The sequence below is a fragment of the Strigops habroptila genome, chromosome 10 (assembly GCF_004027225.2).
Source record: "Strigops habroptila isolate Jane chromosome 10, bStrHab1.2.pri, whole genome shotgun sequence".
Lineage (NCBI taxonomy): Eukaryota > Metazoa > Chordata > Aves > Psittaciformes > Psittacidae > Strigops > Strigops habroptila.
Genome location: NC_046359.1, coordinates 42,700,313 through 42,721,964, shown reverse-complemented (window position 1 = coordinate 42,721,964; position 21,652 = coordinate 42,700,313). Strand labels below are relative to the sequence as shown.

The window sequence follows — 21,652 nt, the reverse complement described above, 5'->3', positions numbered from 1 at the left end:
ACTAAACTTAATTATAAGGACACACATTTTTACAAGGATGTGTAGAAATACACAAATAATCACTTGACTCAAGTGATGAAAATACAGAATGTTGGCTTTTCCCGTGACTGTGCAGTATGTGGGAAAGGCAGAAACCACAGAAATTCAACAGCTATATAACCAAAGAGTTGACATTTACTTATGGGAAGATACTTCTCTTGCACTATGAGAAAACTCTTGAATGTATTTCAAGCGTTCCATAATTGTATACAATTAAATCTTCTCAAGTAAATTTGTGAATGGGATTATTTGTTTTTCACTCAACCTGTTAAAATCCTTCACCAGCCTATTGGAGAAGGTCTTGCATTTACTCACCGGGAAAATTTGGGAGGCTTTCTTTCCCTCTACCTCTTTAAAAGGTGCAGTTAAATATTTTCAATTTTTTTGGAGACAGAGAAAGTTCTCCCCCCCCCCCCCCCCAACGAAGTCTTCATGTTCCAAAATATCTTACCTTATGTATCCTTACCAAGGACAACGGGTATTTGGGGGTGAAGAAGTTTCCATTATGTGTGTTTTAGGGCAGCTATTGTGTTAAAAGCTATTGTGTTAAAAGTTGTTTTAGTGTGACATTGATTAAAGGATGTAATATAAATGTCTCACAACTTCTTCTTTGCAGGTTAGAATTAAACCCCCATATTTCCACCTCATGCAGTTGTTTTATTTTTGAAAGTCATGAGTTCTGTAATGGCTAGTTGATGCTGCAGTTGATGAACGACTATGGTTTTGCTGATTCATTTCAAGACACTTAGCTGCTTTCTTATTATTTTCAATGCATATTGAGTGGAAAAAGCAAAGCTGCAGCTTCCTCTGGTCAATGTGTGGAGTTTGAGATGGGAAAAGCAAGTAGCTCTGAAATTGAACGTGGAGAAATAGAGTTGATCCGTTTGTGAAACGGAGAACCTCTCGGTGTTAGAAGTTGTTGCTGAACAGGTTGGACAAATGGCGTTTTTCAGAAACCTCCAGCAAAATCTGAGCCTTCCCTCTGTGTCTGCTCTGGTCGACACACTTAGCAGTGCTGTGGATGATCTGACCAGTGCTGTGGGAGAGGTCGGCTACAGTGTAGCTGATTCAGTAACAGAGCAAGTAACAAACATGATAAATGGCCTTCGGGCAGAAGGTGAAAGCTCCAAAACACAGAATGATAAACCTGTGGAAGGCAGAGAGGAACATGCGCCATCATTAGCTCATTCTCAGGAAATTCATGTGAAAGCGAAGAGAGGCATTGCAGAATATAAAGATACTCATTCTAATTCATTAGATTTTGTAAAAAAAGATACAGGTCAGGATGCAGTATCTGACCATGGCATGGACAAAAACCAGTGCAAGTTAAAAGACACAGATAGTAATAATCATTTAAGTGATACAGAAGTATCTCAGGATTTGAAGACTGTAGGAGGACCTTTTAAAAGGGAAGTGGTAGGAGGAAAGGAGTGTTTTGTAAATGATAAGTACTTAAAGGATAATAACCTGAAAAGTAATAAATTTACTATGGAACAATCCCTTGAGGAGCAAGGTAATTCCCTACATGCAGTATCAGATAATTCTCAGACTCACTTGAATAGAAAAATCAAACCACGGTCACCTGGAGTTGATGCTAAGGATTCTGGCAAAGTGCACAGTATGAATGTTCCCCAAGATTCAGAAACAAAACTTGAAGTACAGAAGCAAAAATTGTCAGGCTCCAGCTTGAAGAAGATGCACAATGAGCAGCCCAATTGCATTAATGAAATCAAAGAAAAGAAATCTGAACCCTTTTTGGACAGAAAAGGAAAATCTCTATCAAAGGGTGAAGACAGTGTGTCAACCCCAGTTGCAAAAATGGGTAAAAAGAAAAACTCAAAGAAATCAGAAAGAGAGCTGTGTAATAAGAAGACAGCAGGAAAAGGTGAGGAGACCATCAGCAAACTGCATTCTTCAACCTTTCCTGAAACTTCTGATACTTACTACTTTCTTCCCCTAATTTACACATCTAATAATAGTGTTTTCTGTGGATGAATGTAGGTTTGTTTTGTCAGAGCTTCTTTCTCTAATTATGTTGATATTTCTTGGAAGTTAACTACTTTTTAAAGTATTATTTAAAGGAGCTGGTTAATAAATGCCTTTCCTATGTTCTAACTTTTCTTTTTCTATACACAGTTTTTCTTCCTTTCTCTCAGTGCCTTGTGTGGTTTCTGTTGAAAACTATGGATTAATACTGGAAATGAACACTTGTTCTGTGAAAGTGGTTTTTATTTTGTATATTTTAAAAGCATTGCGTAAGAAATAACTTCTGTCGCATTTACATTGTGGTAGATTTGCAGAATGTATTTCTGGGATATGTAAGATGATAATTTCAAGACATAAAACTTAATAAGAAGAGGCAATTAAGTGATTTTACATATAGAAAGAACAGAATGAGGCTTGTCTTAAAGTTGCAGTTTTACAAAGATAACGTCTGTGTAGTTGATATGGATGCTGTGTGTGCTGTCTTCAACATCCAATCTTAAACAATATGACAATGGAATTGCAATAGTAGTTTGTAAGTAACAAGCAAAACCTTGATTCTTACACCGTTGTTGTGCAGGCTGTGTAGTGAATTTTTAGAAAGCAACACAGGCTTTTCCAGAGATGCTGTTTCTGTAGCAGAATGAATGATTTCATAATACAAAGGGTTTTTTAATTTGGTTTAAGAGGTGGTTTCCATGTTTGTATGATAAACTGTGATCTTATCTGTTATTTCTTCATGTAATACAATATTTGTGAAGTATATTTTTTCCTTGAGTGTTTTAGAAACTGGAGGTTGGACTGAATGACCTTGAAGGTCCCTTCCAATCCAAGATATTCTATGATTCCATATTCTCTTATAAAAAATGGCATTTTACATCCCATAATAAGCAAATGAATAGCTTTCAATAGGTTAATAATTACATACGACCTGTGTTAGCCAAGTAAAGTTTTTACTAACAACATGAGTTCTCTTAGGCAACTTTCCAACTAAGATGACAAACTCAAAAGAGAAGTGGAGAGGTGTAAAACTCTGAGGTTTTTTTTAATCTGCAGGAGATCTTAGGGATCTGGTTTTCCCTAAGAAACAGATTTATATTGTTCATTTAAAAAATGCTTCCATGGATAGCTTGTGTTTTAACTTTAATGAGGTTAAAGTTAAGGTCTTGTTTCAGGGCTTGGAATGATAGTATACATCCTTTTTCTTTTTTTATGCTAGGAACTGGAGGAAAAATACCTGATATCACTGAGAACTTCTGAATGCTTACAAATGTCAGTGTGTTATTAGAGACAGAACTTTTAGCACTTCTTTCAAACATGTTGCTACCCTATTTTATACTATTCCATTCTTTATGCAGACTGATTCATGAACCTAATTTCATACTCGTGAATACATTTTTTTTGTCGTTATAAATAATGCATCTAATACTGATGGCGCTAGATTTTATGTCTGGCACTGGATTTTTTTCCTGCCGTGCCCTGCTTTAATTACAGTTGTGGAAATCTGTAGAAGTTTCCTAGGTGGCAGGTTTCAACCTGTTGAAGGCCATATGAGATACAGGATTTTACTCTTGTACCAGCAAAGGAGGCTTCTTTTTCTGGGCAGTTTCTTGCAGTGAATCTGATAGCCAGAGAATATATCCTGCTTGGTGTGATATTTTCAATAAGTGATCAGTGAAATTGCACTTGCTTTGTAGTCATCCGTGCAATGGGAAGAACCATATCTGTTACGCTTGAATTCCAGTTGATAGCCTAGAGTTGGAAGATCTAGTTGCTCTTCTAAGTCACCAGTTTTCCTGTAAAGACTAAATTAGCATTACAAACACATTGCATGTAGAACAGGTAGCGCAGTTGAGGTTTCCTGACACTTTCCATTTCAAGACTGTATTTTCAGTTTCCTAGAACGATTTGCCAAATTTGAAATACTTGGGATGAAATTCGGCATGCTTTCTGTCCGAGATGCTTTTATTGGTGGGGTTTTCCAGGGTTTTTTGCTTGTAAATCTTTAACTGTTTCCAGGAATAGAATATGGGATAAACATGCTGGTTATCAGTGTGAAAAATAAGTAGATGTCACGTCTGCTTCACTAAGATGCTGTGGCACCTTCGTATATTGGAATATGTACTTGAAATGTAGGAGAGCACTTTTCCCATGTCAGAGATGCCCATGTTCTTCTATGAAAAAAACATGTGAGTTTGACCAAGTTGTAAATCTTTGGAAATTTTGCTGTTTGAAAAGGCAGAGTAAACACTTGTTATAATTTGCTTATTATATTCACTGACTGTTCCATTTGCACTCATATGCTTCATTGTAGGAGTGGAAGAACAAGAGCAGGTCTTATCCTGCTTTATGATACCTAGTTACTGAAGGACACTGGAAGTTTGAACAGAAGAGTTGAGAATAAACATGACTTATGTGAGGACACAAAATTCGTGAACAAATGTGACACAATGCAAGTGGCAGACTGGGATTTGAAGTAGGCTGGGTGACAGCTGTGAAGAGAACTGATAACATTATCTGGAGGTGGAGAGACTAAGGGTGAAAGACTAAGGTTACACAAGTAGTTGCTTAGGTTCAAGTAAAGAGAATTTGTGATTGAATAGACAAGGAGAATAAAGAGGAAATCCCCGTAAGAGACCTAAAGTGGATGCTTGGAGCAGGAACGTGGAGTATGGGGCCAGGAGACATGAACATGGGATAAGATTCTACTCATATAAATGTAATTTTGCAAAACATGTCTTACCTAAACTTGCAGCATAGGCTTTTCTTTGTGAATACAGGGGAGAAGTAGACCTCAATGGGAAGTGATTTTGCTCATCTACTCTAGAGGCTTCCCTAAAAGTGGGAAGGACCTCTGTAGTAGGAAGAGGCACACCCTTGACTAGATGGCTGCCATAGGTTGAGTTACTTAAATTTTAAATGGCTGAATTATGGACAAGCTGAATTCCTCCTTTACTTGAAATATCCAAGCAGGGGAGTGAGGCTGGCTGGGCATGAAGGCGGAGACTAACGGGAGCGGACATGCAGAACTAGAGCTAAGGGCAGGGACTAGGCGGGTGACATAAATGCAGGGAGGGGAGAAGTGGTTGAGTGTGGCTGGATAACATGTTAGACAGTATTCCCTCGCAGAATCAGGAGCTGAAAAACAGCATTATGGGCCTCTCAGAGCTCTGCTGGTAATGGAAATCCATTGACAAATTGTATACCATAGGTTGGCTCCCAGAGTAGTGGTAATGCTGACCTTTAGTGAGTTTACATGAACTCTTTATAATTCCTGTTAGCGTTTGAGATCTACAGAACCTCTGCATGGCATATTAAATTTGGACATGATCTATTTGAGGTTTGGAAAAGGGAGGAGGAAGCTTTCCTTTTACAGAAATAAAACTGCAGCTGAATCTTTGACTTGTGGGAGGAAGTCATACTTGAGATGTAGTCGGAAGAAGTTGGCAGCAGGAGTGGGCATTATGGAGCGGGTATCGAAGAATTAACTAGATAGATTCTTCTGTGCAATTTTTGCTGTTGCCAGATGTCAGCAATGGGAATCTGTATTAATGTCAGTTATTGAACAAGTGGCTGTTTATTGTAAGTTTAATAATATTGTGCATGAAAACATCTTTCATGAGCATTTTCCCATTTGTTACTGTGAAGTTAAGCACTACTGACATAAATAGCCTAAGATGACTTTGTTGTAGGCTTCTCTTTGTCAATCAGTTTCATTTCTATGTTGCATGCTGGCAGCAAAAGTCAGCTGGCAATGGAGGATCAGGAGCTGCCTGTTTGATATGTTAGGTATCCAAATGTAATGTCAGATAGTGTTGGATTTCCTTTACATAAAGTATTTTAAGCATTTTTTTACTTAATGAAAGGTTTCAAGAACTTGAGTGTGTGCTGCCTTACATAAATTGATCCATTTTCTCTTGAATAAGTTTTAGAATGTTTTTTGGGGGCTTAATGAATTTTCAGTTTTTCTAGAAAATAAAAATAGCTCTCACCAACTACAGAATCACATAATGCTTGTTAATTACAACAAGATGATCTTTTTAAAATATTATAGAAATTTTAATTGAAATAGCTTAAATATCTTCAGTTATAACCTTTTATGGTTATTTTCTTGTATTCTATTTTGAGCTGTAGTCGATTTGCTTTATTTTATTCAAACAGACAACTCTTATATGAGTAAAGACCAGCATGGTTCATCATCTGAGAGTGAAGATGAAGCACTGGGTAAATATCATGAGGCCTTGTCTAGAACCCAGAGTTCCAGGCTGCCAGTGGTGGATGGCAGACAGCAAAAAAACTATGTATGGGAAACCAGACAAAAATATAGTCCCCTGTCTGCAGAATATGATGGATACAGTAGTGAAGCCTCAATAGATGAAGGTAAGAGTGATTTAAAAGCATTCCTTTTATTCCAAATTTCAGAATTATGTTCTGGATAAGCAAGTCCTAGAGACAAGTACAGCTTGACTTGTAAATAGTCAATGTCTGTAAGAAATATCCAGATACTTTTTATATTTGTGCATGCTTAAAACAAAGAAAAATAGCAGAGACTTGTGCACATTCTTCCAGGAATACTGCAAGTGATATAGTACCTTGTTAATGAAGTTTTGTACAATTTTATCATCATTAATTCTATTTTTGGGGGAATTTAAAGTGTTTTTGGTTTAGGAAGGAAATATGGCAACTCTTGATGAATTCTGTGGTATTACAAATACAAAGAAGACCTGTTGTTCATCTATTGATAAGCTGTCGTCACAGTAGAGTAACTGGAATTGGTCATTGGTTATGGTGCATATGGTCCTTGCAGTGTGTATTACTGAAATGTTCTGTATCTTTTCTTCTTTTGAAATCACAGGAAGAAATTATTACAAAGATTAGATTAATATCTTTTTTTCCATGGTGTTAATAGGTGGATGTAAACTCTGGCTCTTTCCTTTGTGGTATATGTTTCTTGATTTTAAGTTAGGGTGACAATCTGATATAGAGGCTGAGAATTCTGCTGTCAGTATTTTGTCAATATGCTTTTTGTGCTTGAAGATGTGTGAGAACTGTATCTGTGGCCATTTTCTAGGAAGAAAAGTGAGCTTTTGTTACATAAAAGTCAGATTCTGATATAGATCCTGTGTTCTAGTAAGATATTTGTTGGTCTCCTTTTAATATGTTAAAATGCAAAGATTTTTTACGAATTGATATTTTCGTGTAATATGATACATGTAATCAGAAGATACTTGTCCTTAAATGTTCTATACAGTCCAGAAGTGCTTGAAAATGTCAAAGTTTCTACTATGTCATGTAATAAAATGATATAAAAGTCTGTTTGCCACTGACATTTGAAATCAGTGCATGCTCATTCATCATTCCAAGTTAAGACACAAAGGATATGAAAGCCATAATTGAAGTAAGTTGCAGAGTAAGAGGTTTATTTTCTGATCATCAGAAGTTTTAATTCTTTCCTTAGCTGTGAACTTGTAGGAGGGCTGGGAGTCTGAGTTCCAGGAAATCGGGAAGGAGGTGCAGAGGTGAGAGCAGGTGGTAAGATCTGATCCTTGGACAAGGATCTGTGATGGCCAAGGATAGCAAGGAAGAAGGATAGCCAAAGTGTCATGTTTGGGTTTTATATCTACTGAGATCTATCAACAGCACTGCTGGGGTAATATGAAAGATACTAATTTTTGTATGGCTTATATCACTGTTGGGAAAGAACGGTGATGTGTATTAACGGGAGATGGAAGACTCAGTTGTATTTATTAGCAAATAATACCAGATTAAAATGATACAAGAAGAGTAATTTCAGATATCCAGAATAGTATATTTGTCTCTTTGCAGACTATTGAGGCTGGTTGTTGAAATAGTCACAGAATAATCTATGTTGGAAGGAACATGTGATATTCCTCTTTCTATTCCACAATTGCTCAGATTTTTTTTCCCTACCTAGTTCATTATCTCAGAGAAAAGTTCCCAGTTCATCTGAGCTTTTTACTATGAGATGTAAGCTCCAAAGCTATTGTGCTAGCCTGTATCCAGGTTTTTGTTTTCTTTTAATCATTTTCTTCCTTATCATCCTCTCATATCATCAAAATTCATAGTTGATGACTTCTATCCTCTTCTGGGGAATTAGTGACATGTTTTAGTGGTGGACTTGGCAGTCCTAGGGTAAAGGTTGAACTTGATGATCTTAAAAGTCTTTTCCAACCTGGTTGATTCTATGATTCTATGAGAACTCCAGTCTGCAAATCTTGTAAGACCCCACTTGCAATACTGTGTGCAGTTCTGGTGTCAATATAAGGACATGGAGCTGTTGGAGCAAGTCCAGAGGAGGCCATGAGGATGATCAGGGGCTGGAGCACCTCCCATATGGAGACAGGCTGAGAACATTGGGGCTGTTCAGCCTGGAGAAGAGAAGCTGCGTGGAGACCTCAGAGCAGCTCCCAGTGTCTGAAGGGGGCTACAAGGATGCTGGAGAGGGACTCTGCATCAGGGACTGGAGTGACAGGACAAGGGGTGATGGGTTCAAACTGAAACAGGGAAGTTCAGGTTAGATCTAAGGCAGAAGTTCTTCCCTGTGGGGGTGGTGAGGCACTGGAATGGGTTGCCCAAGGAGGTTGTGAATGCTCCATCCCTGGCAGCGTTCAGGGTCAGGTTGGACAGAACCTTGGGCAACGTGCTCTAGTGGAAGGTGTTAAGTCAGTTACACCTCATTGTAATTGGTGATCTTAAGGTCTAGAACTAGATGATCTTAAGGTCCTTTCCAACCCAAACCATTCTATGATTCTATGTCATAGTTATAATCTAAGACAAAAGGACCCTGATGGCAAGTCCAAGTATTGCATCAGGAAAATTACAACTGTTTCCCCTCTCCTCCTCTTTCGTTTTTTCTTCTATTGCTAAAGATATCTGTCGCCAGCTGCTATCCCTTCTCAACACTCTTTCCATTCAGGAAGTTGGCTGGATGTTAAACCCATTTTTGTATATGCACACACATATTCACTCTAAAATTAGTATGCAAATTAAATTTAGTATAATGAGAGACCATTCAGGCTTTGGAAAAAAGAAACCTTGCAAAGCAAAAACTATCAAAACATTCTAACTTAGAAACTTGTAAATTTTTAACCACATGCTTCTGCTTGCAAAAAGCTTTACTAATGTCAGTATTTTGCTTTTCCTGCTGCTTGTGAGAGCATTCTCTTCCCATGTTTTACAGGGAGTGGAGAATCAGCAGTGTTATTTATTTGATAGCCTGCAGTCATTCTACAGTGTTCTGCAAAATGGTTGCAAACCAGAGTGGTGATTTAGTCTCCTGTTTGTAATCCATTAATCTCAACAAAATTAAGTCCGATAGGATTAAAAAGAGTTTTGTTGTATTGGACACGGAAACAGATGAACAACCTAATATTTGTCACTCTTCAGTGACCTGAAGGTGGCACACTAGAATAATTAGTGTTAGTACTTTTTACGTTCCTAAATGATTTCAAACATGAAAGAAAGAATCTTTGCACAATGATAAAAATATGTGAGAATAGAGGAAAAGACGGAGTATGCCTCATTACGTTATGACCATTACAAAGGGAAAGCTGCCCAAATTAGAACTGTGATGAAAAGAGAAGGTGGAAAACACATGAAGAAAACCTGCAGTCAGAACTAAATGAGAGACTGGCTATCACTACCAAACAGTTCATGTATGTTCAGAGGAAGAGTTCACTGGACAACTGAGGTTAAAAACCTCTGATTCCAAAGGGAGAACATCAACACTGTAGGTGTTTTCTAGGTGTAATTTTAAAATTCAAAGCTTTACCGTTCCTTGAACTTGCAGATTAAATCTGTAGAAGACCTGATGCCATAGGAATCCTGAAATCTTTCATTACACACTTGACTTTATGACTGTTGAATTATTTTTATAGAAAGTGTAAAGACAAATGATGGAACCATTTCTTGATTCTCTGTAGTGGAGGGACAGCAAACAGTGTGTTCCTATGTACTTTATTTCATACAAGAAACAATTGACAATACATGTGACTTTGTGTGTGTGCTTCTATCTCCTCATATACTTTAGCATTTCTACTTCCAAGACTTAAGCATTGCAGCTGTACTTCCCACTTAAGACACCAATCAGTCCCTATGGTGAGTAGGGCTTGATAGTGTTACAGTGAAGTGATGAGAGGGCAGAATTCATTCATTTTTGTCTCATCTCTATTTCCCCCCTGCTCATTGCTCGTCAATCAGCCTCTGATGGTATCATTAAAAATTCCACCAAAGGTGGAGTAATATGATTTCATTTTCAGAAAAATCTATGTTATTTTCTCTTCCGCAGTTAATCTCTATCACATGCTATATCTTGCAACAATGTGCTGTGTTTTCAAAGAAGCCAATAAGCAGTTTTACTAATAACTGTTTACTCTGCATTTCAATCTTCACTCTTTAAATTTCTTTGTTCAGAGTGTCTGCACTTAACAGTGCCTACATAAAATTTAAGGAGACAAAAATACCATCTTGTCTTTATAAATACACCCTGTAAGTTTTTCTTGCGTTGCTAAAAACATGTATATTAATATGTTTGCATTACTAAGACCATAAAAATGTCTGATCATATTATTTTAAGGTTCAATTATTATCAATTACATAATTAGTTTATTACATCTATTTTCTGGCTGCATGCCTCTAAAAATGTTTTATTCTGAAGCCTGAAAAATGTGTGTGGTATGTTTTCACATCATTCTTTTCTCCTCTAGATGGCCGTATTAATCTTTCTTTTCAGCATATTTGTATAGAACTGACATAGCATTTTGTGAGATGGTTTTAACAGTTAAATGAAGAAAGCATTATCTTTTGTGGGGTTTGTTGGTATAGTTTGATGATGGAATGTACTAGTAGCACTTTAGTTCATTCTAAGAAATTTAGAGTGTTAAATTTTGCTTCACAAATACTTGCTTATAACCACTCTCTGATCCACTTTATAGAACTTTTGCGGTGAGCTTCTCATGGACAGGTGTAATTCCAAAGTATCTCTAAAGGAAAAGCTAATTCATTAGAATATCAAGATGATGACAGATGTCGTCATCAAAAGTAAAATGATTTAGAAGTTAGGTTTACACTTGAAATTTCCAACTCTTGCACAAATGACCCAAAACTGATAATCACAGAAAAGAGAAACCTGTATAACTACAGTATTTCTTGGTATGTGTGTGTGGAGTTAAGCCAGTATCTGTGCTCAGGCCCAGAGTTCTAGGGTCAGCTCAAAGTTTGAAATCTTATGTTTTAGCAATAATATTCTTTGTGTTTTTTCTCATGTTATCCAGTAATGTAAGGATACTTCCTGACATCTTTTTTGCTTTTCCCTGATACTTATCCTGATAAAACTTCCTTTTTATTTTTTATAGTGTGCATCCTACTTCCTCTGTTAATTCTGTACCATTTCAAAGGCTATTATTACCTTGTTGAATATGTAGTATTGCCTTTATGTGCTCCAAATATTTATAATATTTTGGAAGAGGGGATTAATATAGGCTCTGATATTACGCATCTGTTTCAGAAAATAAGGAACAAAAATCAGGGAAAAAACACACCAAAATAATCATGTTTCTGCTAACAAAGAGATTGAAATAGTGATCTAAGTAAGGAAATGTACAGCCTTTAAACTGAAAATCAGTGTTTTTCATTGTACTTTGGAATTGGAAATATTATTTAGCATCTATACTGTTGTGATCATGCCTTCTGAATAACTTCAGTTTCCAAAAAGATGAACAATATGATGTTAAACTGGCCTCTTTGTCTCCAGTAGTGGCTGCTTCCTGAGCTTTAAAAACTCAAGCATTACACAGGCAAGTTGTTGTGTCTTTGTTATCTCTGAAAGTTTCCTAGTATAGTGCAACATATTTTCTCTAAGGAAGCAGTCCCTTCAATTCCTAAAAATGGAAATTTTTAAACTTGGGAATGTTGGGGTAAATATATTGAAATTCTGTTTTACAGGCAGATGTCAAAAGCTGTAGGTGGTTCTTTGCTTTTGAAATCAAGATTCTCTGAATCCCCTGAGAAAAGAATGATAGAATTGGGGAATAAAACAGTCTGCAATTTCATAGCTAGTATGTGATTTTTCTTATAGCATGTCTTGGCCAATTCACCTCTTTCACAAGTGTGCGAAATTCCAGATTAGGAAGCAAGCAAGGGGGATTGATCCCAATTCTAAGGCAAAGTAAGTGACATCATGATGGAAAAAAGTAGTAAGCTCGCTTGCTTGCTTATCATACTTAATGTACTTTATTTAGCTTTAGTTTAGCAGCTCAATACAACCACAGGTTCCATCTCCAGCCTATTTTAAAGTCTTTTTTGTACCTCCTCAATTGATAAAGCCCCATGGCTGAAGACGTGTTTGTTCAGAGGCTCTATTTCTGAGATTGGCCCAAGTGCCTTACATTTCACAAGGTTTTTTGGAAACATATGGAAGCACTAAAAGACTGCAGTGAGAAAACATAAGTTGTCTTAAATGAGAATCTGCTGCTCTAGCAGGCATATGCTACTGGATTTTATCCATCTTTTCCATATTGTGAAGGTAGAATATGATGTTATTTTTGTAGTTTATCTTCTCCACTTTTATTCTTCTCTAGGCTTTCGGCACTTTATGTTGATGTGTCTGTTGGACATATGTTTGCCTTGCTCCTCAGTGTCAATCTTTGCACGTGAAGGCGACTGTTCTTCTGAATCTCTTGGAGCTGATTCTTTATGCAGCTTTTTGCCTTTTCTTTCTCTCTGGTTAGTTTTCATGTCTTGGGAAAAGTCTCTTCACTGAACTCCTTGAAATATACATAGAGATTTTCTTTCAATATCTTCCCAACATAAACACCAAAAGCTCTTTCATAAGCACCTCAAAACAGGTATACAGGTGAATCTCCCCAGTTTGTTAAAGCAACCTGGGGCAGTTTTCCTCAGTAAATACCTTCTGTAAAGCAGGGTCCTACTTCTTCAGATTTTTTAAGCTAATATGAAAGCCACTGGGCAGGCTGAGAGAGGAAGAATGGATTACTCAGTGAATCCCATGATATCCGTGTGTTTTCCAGTTTAGTTTCTATCATTATTCCTTGCATATAAGCAGATCTATTTTCAAGCCATATGTGAGTGAAAACTTACTGTTTCAAAATTATAGACTGAGGGCCTCGGTATGGTTGTATTGTGTTCAGCAAAATAAGTCCACAAAGTTCTCTCAGGATTGTTCTATCTACCTGTTCATTTCAGATGCAAAGAACTGCAGGCAAAGAAGATGGCTTATGTGGAATAAGAACCCTGAACTAGGATTCAGTCTGGAAGACTGAATACTAGATCATAACTTAACTTTTTTTTTTTTTCTTTTTTTCCTCTAATGTGCTTTGAAGAAATGAGTTAGAAATAAGTGGAAAAGAGTGTTTAGGAAGAAGGTAGCCACCCCTTTTTCTCTGATGTGTCTTTTATCAGATTACCTGTGAGATTTCTCTGGCATAATACCTATTGGAAAAAAAAACCATACTCTTTTTGGCCTGCAGTTTTGGATAGACTCAGGTCTTGAAATGGTACTTTCATCAAGATACTTCGAAAGGGTCTTCAGTAAAGATGCTTAAGACAAGTCTTAAGTAATCTTCAGAGCAGTGTTTCCCAAACGTTTCAGAGTGTATTTTGAAGGCTGAGTCATGTTACAGCTATGAAATTTTCCAGATATTCATATTCTTGTATCATCTCAGCTAGTAATACTTGTGCACTATCAGTTGATGTAATTCTTGATGCACTTTTTTTTAGAGATTTCGGGGAGAGAAAAAAGTTTGTGTTTTTTTATGACAGTATTTCTGTAGTCGATCCAGCTTCCTTATGCTTGTTTCCTATCATGTAGGCATCTACCCTTGATACTTTTTATTTTAAGAGTAATTAAAAAGCTTCATGTGGTAAAGGAGAAAGTGCAGTGATGCCTGATTATGTGTATGCCTGCCTCCTATGTATTGGTAAATTGGAATGATCTTCATCAGCTCCAAGCCCTTAAAAATTGGATAATTTCGTGTGGTTTGAAGCCCCTGCAGAGTGTGGCTGTTTAATTCATTGCCATAGCAAGGGAATGTTTTAGGGGTAGTTTTGTGTAGTAGAAAAGATACGTCTGTAATTTGAGGATCTGCAGAATAATGTCCAGAGCTAACTTGATTCGTGTTGCTTTCTACTTGATTTCTGTGATGCTGTGGTTTGGGGTTTTTTTGATGGTGGTTAAAAATCAAGTCAACTGAGCATTTCAGAAATGAGATGATATAAAGATTAACTTTTGCTTTTATTCAGTTTCGTAGAATTCGGATCTATCTTTGGTTTGGTTTTTTTTTACTTCCCGAGAAAGTGTTACCCTTTGTCTTTTGAAAAGTTCCTGATAGCAAGGAAATTTTATGGCAATAATTCACATATTAGTCTATGACCGTGTTGCGATTGTGGTTCTTCACTTGCATGAATGGCAGTCAAGCATAGTGTTTACAAAGTCTGGACACCTGGAATGGACAGAATTCACAGATACGGGTAGAAAGTATATATGTAATTTAGTGTTATTTTTGTATTTTTTCTTGAGGAATATTACAGAGGTGGCAAGACATAAACCTGGGATTTAAATGCAAAGGAGATCTGCGTCTGAGTTTAAACGCAGTTTGGAAGAGAATGGATTTACATTGGGAAGTTGAGTTTAAAAGCCAGATAGATGACATCAGAATTGTGCACAATCTTGTCAACTGAAGGAAGCACATGAAAGTGCTTGGTAGAATAAATAATTCTGAAATCATGGACTTACTCCATGATTAGCAGCGAAGATGCTGGAAAAAGATGTTGTTAAAGCATGTATGTCATCTAACGCCGAGAGAAGAAAACTAGGAAGAGAACTCAAAGTCAGTAATGATGCTAAGATTTTCAACAGGAGAATTCCTTTTCCAGCTAGAGCAGAGAGGAGGAAAATCTGTCCTCCAATGGGAAAAAGCTTTTTTTTCCTGATGTGCACAAGTGAGCAAAGCAATGTCACAAATTAGGTTCCTCCCGCCAGCATTTTGAAGTCTTTGAAGAAATACCCTTTGCATTGATGTGAAGGCTTTGAAGAAAGTCACCCTTAGCAATGTGATGTCTCTGAAGTGATGTAGATCATACATTAATAATTACAGGAAAGTTTCCATTTTATTGTAAACTTACTATTTTAATAAGTCTCTCTTCTATTTGAATCTGGAATTTATGAAAGGATCAAGATCTGTCATTAGCTAGGAAAAGTTCACATAGATATTTGTGGTTGAAATAGTTCCTTGTGGCATTGTATTTGATACAGTTGTTCTATATAACATCTACCTAACTGATTTTTTTATATGAACACAAGACATAGTACTCTATCAGCAGAAGAGATCACATCCTTGATGAACCTAGTGCTTTTGCTAATGTAGAATGTTCACATTGAAAACTGGCTATTTCTTTTACTAATATGATCTAAAAACTATGAAGTATAGGCATTCTTTTTTCTTTATATTATGGTATAATGTAGTGTATAGGGGAGCAGTTTCTTTCATCTTTATGCATGTATACCCTGAGACATGACTAGTTTTGAAAGACTCCCACAGAATAGACAAAAGAAGGTAGTTTTTGGTCATCTTAACCCGAATTACAGAGATCCCATGGCTCTAGCATGGATGAAGTGACTGAGAAGTAGGATTGAACAGTAGACTGGAAACCTCTCAGTAGACATTTTTAGGCGCATTGGAAAAGAGGAATTTTACCCTGCATAGACCCAGCACTCAACTGCTACTTGGTCAGCAGAATGGAGCAGTACTTGTTACATAAATATGAGAATTAAAAACATTATTATAACTTTACATAAGAATATTACAGAAGAACAATTTATCAGTTCTTCCTCCATAGTGCCTATGGATAAATGGATAGTTCTTATTACCTTTAAAGGTTAAGGTCAAAAGATTTTTAACTCTAGAGACTAATGTTTGTCTCCCAATTGTGCTTTTTTCCCCTAGGTTGAAGATCAGTTACCATTAGCACTGTTTTTTATAATCTGATCACATTCCATTTTAACCATCTCTTTGGTAGTAGTAATTGTAGATTATTTTCCTTATGCATATGTATCAATTTCATAGACACGCTGTAACTCTATCATAAGTATTCTCTTGGAACTATTTAATGAATATTCTGTCCTTGTACAAGATGAGCAATGTTACCAATTGTAGCTAATAACATGTTATTTTATTGTTAGGATGACTATTTTCAGAGCTACTTTAACTGTGTATATTATTGATTGGGACTGTATCATATCCAAGTAAACAACATGAAATTGTGTCTGTAGCTTCTATGGAGGCAAAGATCTGTCTTTATTTTTATTTTCTTATTCAAGTAACTCTTATGTGCTACTTACAACAATTTTGCGTTATAAAGTTATCCTAACTTTTAGGAATTACTGGATATTTTCCTTGGGGAGAAAGGGACAGCATGATTTGTTATATTATACAACTTGATGTCCTTTTTTTGTGCCTGTTCTTTTGGTTTGGGGTGTTTGGGGGGTGGGGTGGGTGTTTCGTTTCCAATTACCTTTCCTCTGCTGTGTTTACAAGTAAGCTGGAAAAGATCCTTAGCTAGTGTAATTGCCATGCTTCTGGTCATTTCAGCGTGGCTGAAGGTAATCTGTGCTGTGATGGAATCATGGTCTCATGAAAGCACGTAGGAAAACTCATAGGGAAAATAATTCTATTATGGAAATACTGATTCTGGTCCTTAGAGAGAAGCTAGCAGACATGCTTAACTGGGTGTAAGATTTTGTGGGGAGTCACCTATGCCCAACTCAATTACAGCTTGATATTTGAATTTGTAAATAGGAAATCCTGCTACGTTGACCTTCCACACCACTTAATATTCTGCCAGCATGTGGGTTTATGTATATGTTTGTACACGTTGCTTAAAAAAAAATACCCAGCTTTCTACTGGAAACCTTTGCACTCAGTCTTGTGGAACCAGTCTAAATTTTGTCCTTAAGAGTGTTTTTCAGTTATTGTGATTTTCTATTATTTGTTTTAATTTTTAAAGAAGATTTATGGCATTCCTTTGCAAATATATCAATTTGTCAGATAAAGGTTAAAAATTAGATACGTTTTATTCATGTTAAAGTCACACCCAGCTTATTTAAAGGCAGCTTTGACTTAGAGTTGCAAGCCTGAGGATATTGATTTGAATTATGCATGACTGTCTGGTATGCAGTTCCATTAGCCTGCTGGATGGATAATGTAAACATGTTCAGAATTTTAAGTATCCTATATGAGCAGCAGGTTAAAAATAGAGCTGATAAGAGCATGTGTATCTGAAAAATCCAGATCTTGGAGAAGGAAACTACAAAAGGTTCATCACTTCAAGAGGCTGACTTCAGGTGTGATATTCTTGTCTTTGAAAATGCTCAGCCTGAACAAACACAGCTCACATACATGACTTGACACAGTTGCTCTTGTTTACTACAGAGAGTTGACATCTGTACCAGAAAACACACTTGGAACTGAAAGGTCAGGGCCAACTTATCTTTTGGCGTAAAAGAGATGCAGTGTCTATTCCTGTTTAAATTGGTCAAGATTAGAGGGATTTGAGTAATTTCTTCATATCTTCAGGGGATTTTGTTTACTTGATTTTGCTCAAACTTTCTGTGGCTTCCAATATCTCACAGTTCCTGTTACTGTCATATCTGATCTGTTGTTTGCTTATCACTGTATTTTAGCGGTCTGTAGTTTAGTAGTAGTACGTGTAATGACTTCTGAAACTTGGCTTTTAAATCCTTAGCACTAAACCCCCGTGTTGGTAAGATGTAAAACAGGTAGCGCCTTTTTAGAATTTTGTCCAAGTTCCTGTGAATCTTTATAGAAATCTTTATAGAAAACAAGACAACTCTGAAATGAGAAGTACAGTGCCAGCTATGCTACCTTTTATTAAGATTGATGATACTTTGAAGCATTTCTGTTGCATATGTAGCCTTCATGGCAATTCGATGCGCTGCGTGAAAATCAAAAGTCTGCTATAGAAATAGTCGTATGACAATTTGCAAGTAAACTTTCTTGAAGATGATGGCAGTGTTCAAGGCCAGGTTCGACAGAGCCTTGGGTGACCCGATCTCATGTGAGGCATCCCTGCCTGTGGCAGGGGGTTGGAACTGGTTGATCTTAAGGTCCTTTCCAACCCAAACCAGTCTGTGATTCTATGAATTTGATTTTACTGCTCTGGTATCTTTTTGTTTTTCTTTTCCTGTCAAATGTTGGATCATGGATTGTATGTCCACACAAAATTTGGCCAGTAGATAACTCTTGAGTAGATCTGGTATAATTAAAAAAGCTGTTTCAAGTTGATGGTGATTTTCCCTTATAACTGAGGAGTCTGTTAAGGGCGCAGTGTCTAATGCTCTCCTTCAGAGAAACTCATCACCCTGTTTGATAATAGCTGTTATCTTTGACTGTGTTCAGAGCAAAATTCCTTTCACTGGCAGTGAGAACCACTGGTCTGAATCATCTGCTTTTCCTGGTGCCTTTTCCTTCCTGTTAACAAGATGGGGCTGTAAAAGCAGAAAATCTCTGGAAATAAAACCAGTAGTTATCATAAGTGTTAAAGGCAAACTTTTGGCCTCAAGAGATGTAGGGAACAACAGTGGCAATTTCCAGATAACTTGGAGATTCTGTGAAGGAAGAACTTAAGAACCCTTTTATGAAGGATGGTATCAGTGGTGGTTCCTTCCTAAAAAATACTAGTTTGCACTTGAATTCTCCTCAGAGAGGAATGGAGGATCTCTTGTGTGCTTTTGTGCACAGTGCAGATAATACAGGAGAATATTATACAGAGGAGAAATTATTGTATGTGTAATGGTGAATGTAGTGGCAAGAGTACAGAGCCATTGTGTAAATATCTCCACTCTTCCAGATGCTCAGGGATTTTTTGTGAGTGGTTCCAACATGAAACTATAGAATTAGTAATATTTTGATAATATAAATGACTTACCATAAATACCACAATGTAGCAGTTAATTTTGAGTTCCTTTTCATTGTTGTCTAGCTTCCAGTTACTTTTAAAAGAAGTTTTCGGGAGGGAGGGAGGGAGAGGGAAGAGATTTAATTCTAGTTGAATGTGCACAGTAAAAACATTATAAGGATGAGTTTCATCCCCAGAAGGAAGCATCATAACCTGAGACATTTCAAAGTTAAAGTTAAAAGTTAAAAGAAATGCATCTTAAGAAATCCATGCAAACGTAAGTCTGGCACTGTTAGAAAAATGAAAGTATTTAATATGTCTTTAGTTCATATGTGCTTGTAGAAAACTTTCCAAAATGAGAACAGGTATTTCATGTTAGTACAAACAAGGGTAAGAGTCTGGTTTTTATGCTTCAGTGTCTCTGGCTCAGATACTATGCTTCATAATCTCTATATTTTAAAGCAAGGCTGACCTTGTGGGTCAATAAGTCAAGTAAGTTTTTTGTTGAGTGTTTTGCTGTAATTCTTAGAGAAGTTCAGATAAATGAGAGAAAGGGGCCCAGAACAGCATTTGCCTGCCTGTTCTTCTCTGGCTCGCTAGCTCTCAGTTCCCATAATGGCACTCATTTGTGCAGCTGATGTCTTCCATGATTTAATGCATTGAAAGTTTGGAGATGGTTCTGAATGAGTTTGTATCGAGTTCATATTACAATAATTTATTTTTCCTTCTTTATTATTCCCCTTTATTTTTCATACATTAATTCAGATTATATTAGTATCATCACTTGGGTTTTGAATCCCATGTAAATTTTGCTGTCTGAGTGGGAGGGTCCTTTGTTTTTAAGAAGAGGTCAGAAAACAGAAACATAATGGGAAAATCAGTTTACTAACTGCCCTCTTCTTCACTGATTAGTACAAATCGTTCCCAGCTTTTGGAATGCAATTTGCATTTGAAAATGTCCATAATAAATTGGTATAAAGAGGCTAAACAATTTCTTTTTAAGGGAGTTTTATTTACTCTATTTATGTGTAATCTTGGAGTTGCATACAGTGTTTCTGCAACTCCTTTCTGAAGTGTGTGCTGAAATTTGCTGTGTTTTACACCTCCAGTGGGTATACTGATCTAGAAATACTTAAACTCTGTCAACTCAAAATATTAACAGCAAACTCGGAATGATTCTGTGTACTCCCATTTTCATTTGAACACTCTTTCCGGGTTGATCAGAGTAAATTGTTTTATGTCTGCACCTTTTTTCATTGTGTTTGCCTTGAGCAAAAGTACTAGATTTCAGCTAGATAAGAAGCTGCTTGTTTATTTCATTACAGATGTTAGTATCTGGCATACCTCGGTTTTTTTTCTTGTTTGGAGGGGGGAAAAGGAACGCTTCAAGGGGTTAGATATTCATCCTGTATAGATGGCTCAGATTCCTACTGTGTCAGTTTTCTGGTGTTTGATAAGGCACACAAAGCAGTTGTGGGAGAAAGCATATCACTTGTATCCATGGTAACTTGAAAGATACTTTGGAACTCAAAAGGATAGAATAAGCCAGAGTAATAGGTCTCATTATAAGGGCAAAATACATAAAAGGTTCAGGCATATGCTTTTAATTAGTTGCCAAAAATAGCTAGATTCAGAGATGATGCAATGAAACAATAACTTGTAGTGTTAGAAATGAGCAACGTTTGAAATCTAAAGATGTGCTCAAGTGAAAAGCTTTTATGTTACCATCTTTTGCGTATTCGGTCCATGAATACTAATAGATTTGCTGTGGTTTCTTAATCATGCTTAGGACATGAGAGCACACGCTGATAAAAGCCGATGCAAGTCTCATGTGACTCCCAAGTTTCAGAAGTTCCATACTGATGTTAATTCTCGTGGCTGTGATGCAGCTTCTTATGAATAGCACGTGCAAAGCATTCTCTTATGTTTTATAAGTGCGCTGCTGGGAAAATCAATGTAATGAGTGCTTCTAGGTAGGGATAATAAAAAAAGGAGTGAAAATGTAGATTAGTTTGAGATCGAAGATACTGTATCTTCCAGAATAAGTCACTTTAATTAATTTTGAAATAGGAAGGTAAGCAATGGGCAAAGTGTGAAAATGTAGTATGAAACCTCAATGGATAGACTAGAATTGAATCCTGGAGAAGGAAAATAGAACCATGTATGAAGTACAAGGTATAGGGTATTTGAATAACCATTTTAATAGAAATATTTTAATACAGTGAATAATTCTAAAGTTTTCTATTTGAACAGCAGTGTTTGTAAGGAATCCATCTTGTATTGCAGTGCATTTCTCCACATTATTTCCTCTGTTGCTATAGAAACTAATTCTAGTGCAGCTGTGATCGCTTATCAAAATTCTAATGTTTCAATACCCATTTCTTATTTTGAGTTATTTAAATAGCCTTGTTTTACTTCGTATCAAACTGCACATTTCGTCACTGCTGAATTGTTGACTGGTCAAAATGTTAATGCAAAGTGATAGCAAATGCTGTGGGTTTTTTTCTTTCTGCCATCTAAGCAGACTGGTTGTTAAAGTTTGAATAACAAGCAAATTAAGGCTTTTTCACTTGATAAATTACAAAGATCAATATTTGTTGTCTAACAGCAGCAGTTTGTAATGGATATTACCTTCTTAATGTATTCTTAATTATATTGAATATTTCATAAAACTTCA

General features: G+C 36.5%; 1 protein-coding gene across 7 annotated transcripts in view; it reads left to right on the top strand.

Annotated features, from left to right (window-relative positions):
• Positions 1-21,652, top strand: part of SYT14 (synaptotagmin 14) — a 93,254-nt gene that overhangs the window by 27,447 nt on the left and 44,155 nt on the right. For 3 of the 7 annotated variants that reach the window (XM_030499745.1, XM_030499744.1, XM_030499746.1), the window contains exon 4: positions 6,184-6,402. The exons of 1 other annotated variant lie outside the window; for it this stretch is intronic. In XM_030499745.1, coding sequence (XP_030355605.1) covers positions 6,184-6,402 — 219 coding nt within the window. Of the gene's footprint in view, positions 1,925-4,336; positions 4,742-6,183; positions 6,403-21,652 lie in introns of all 7 variants that reach the window. 3 more of the 7 variants (XM_030499743.1, XM_030499742.1, XM_030499748.1) reach the window with 2 other exon arrangements.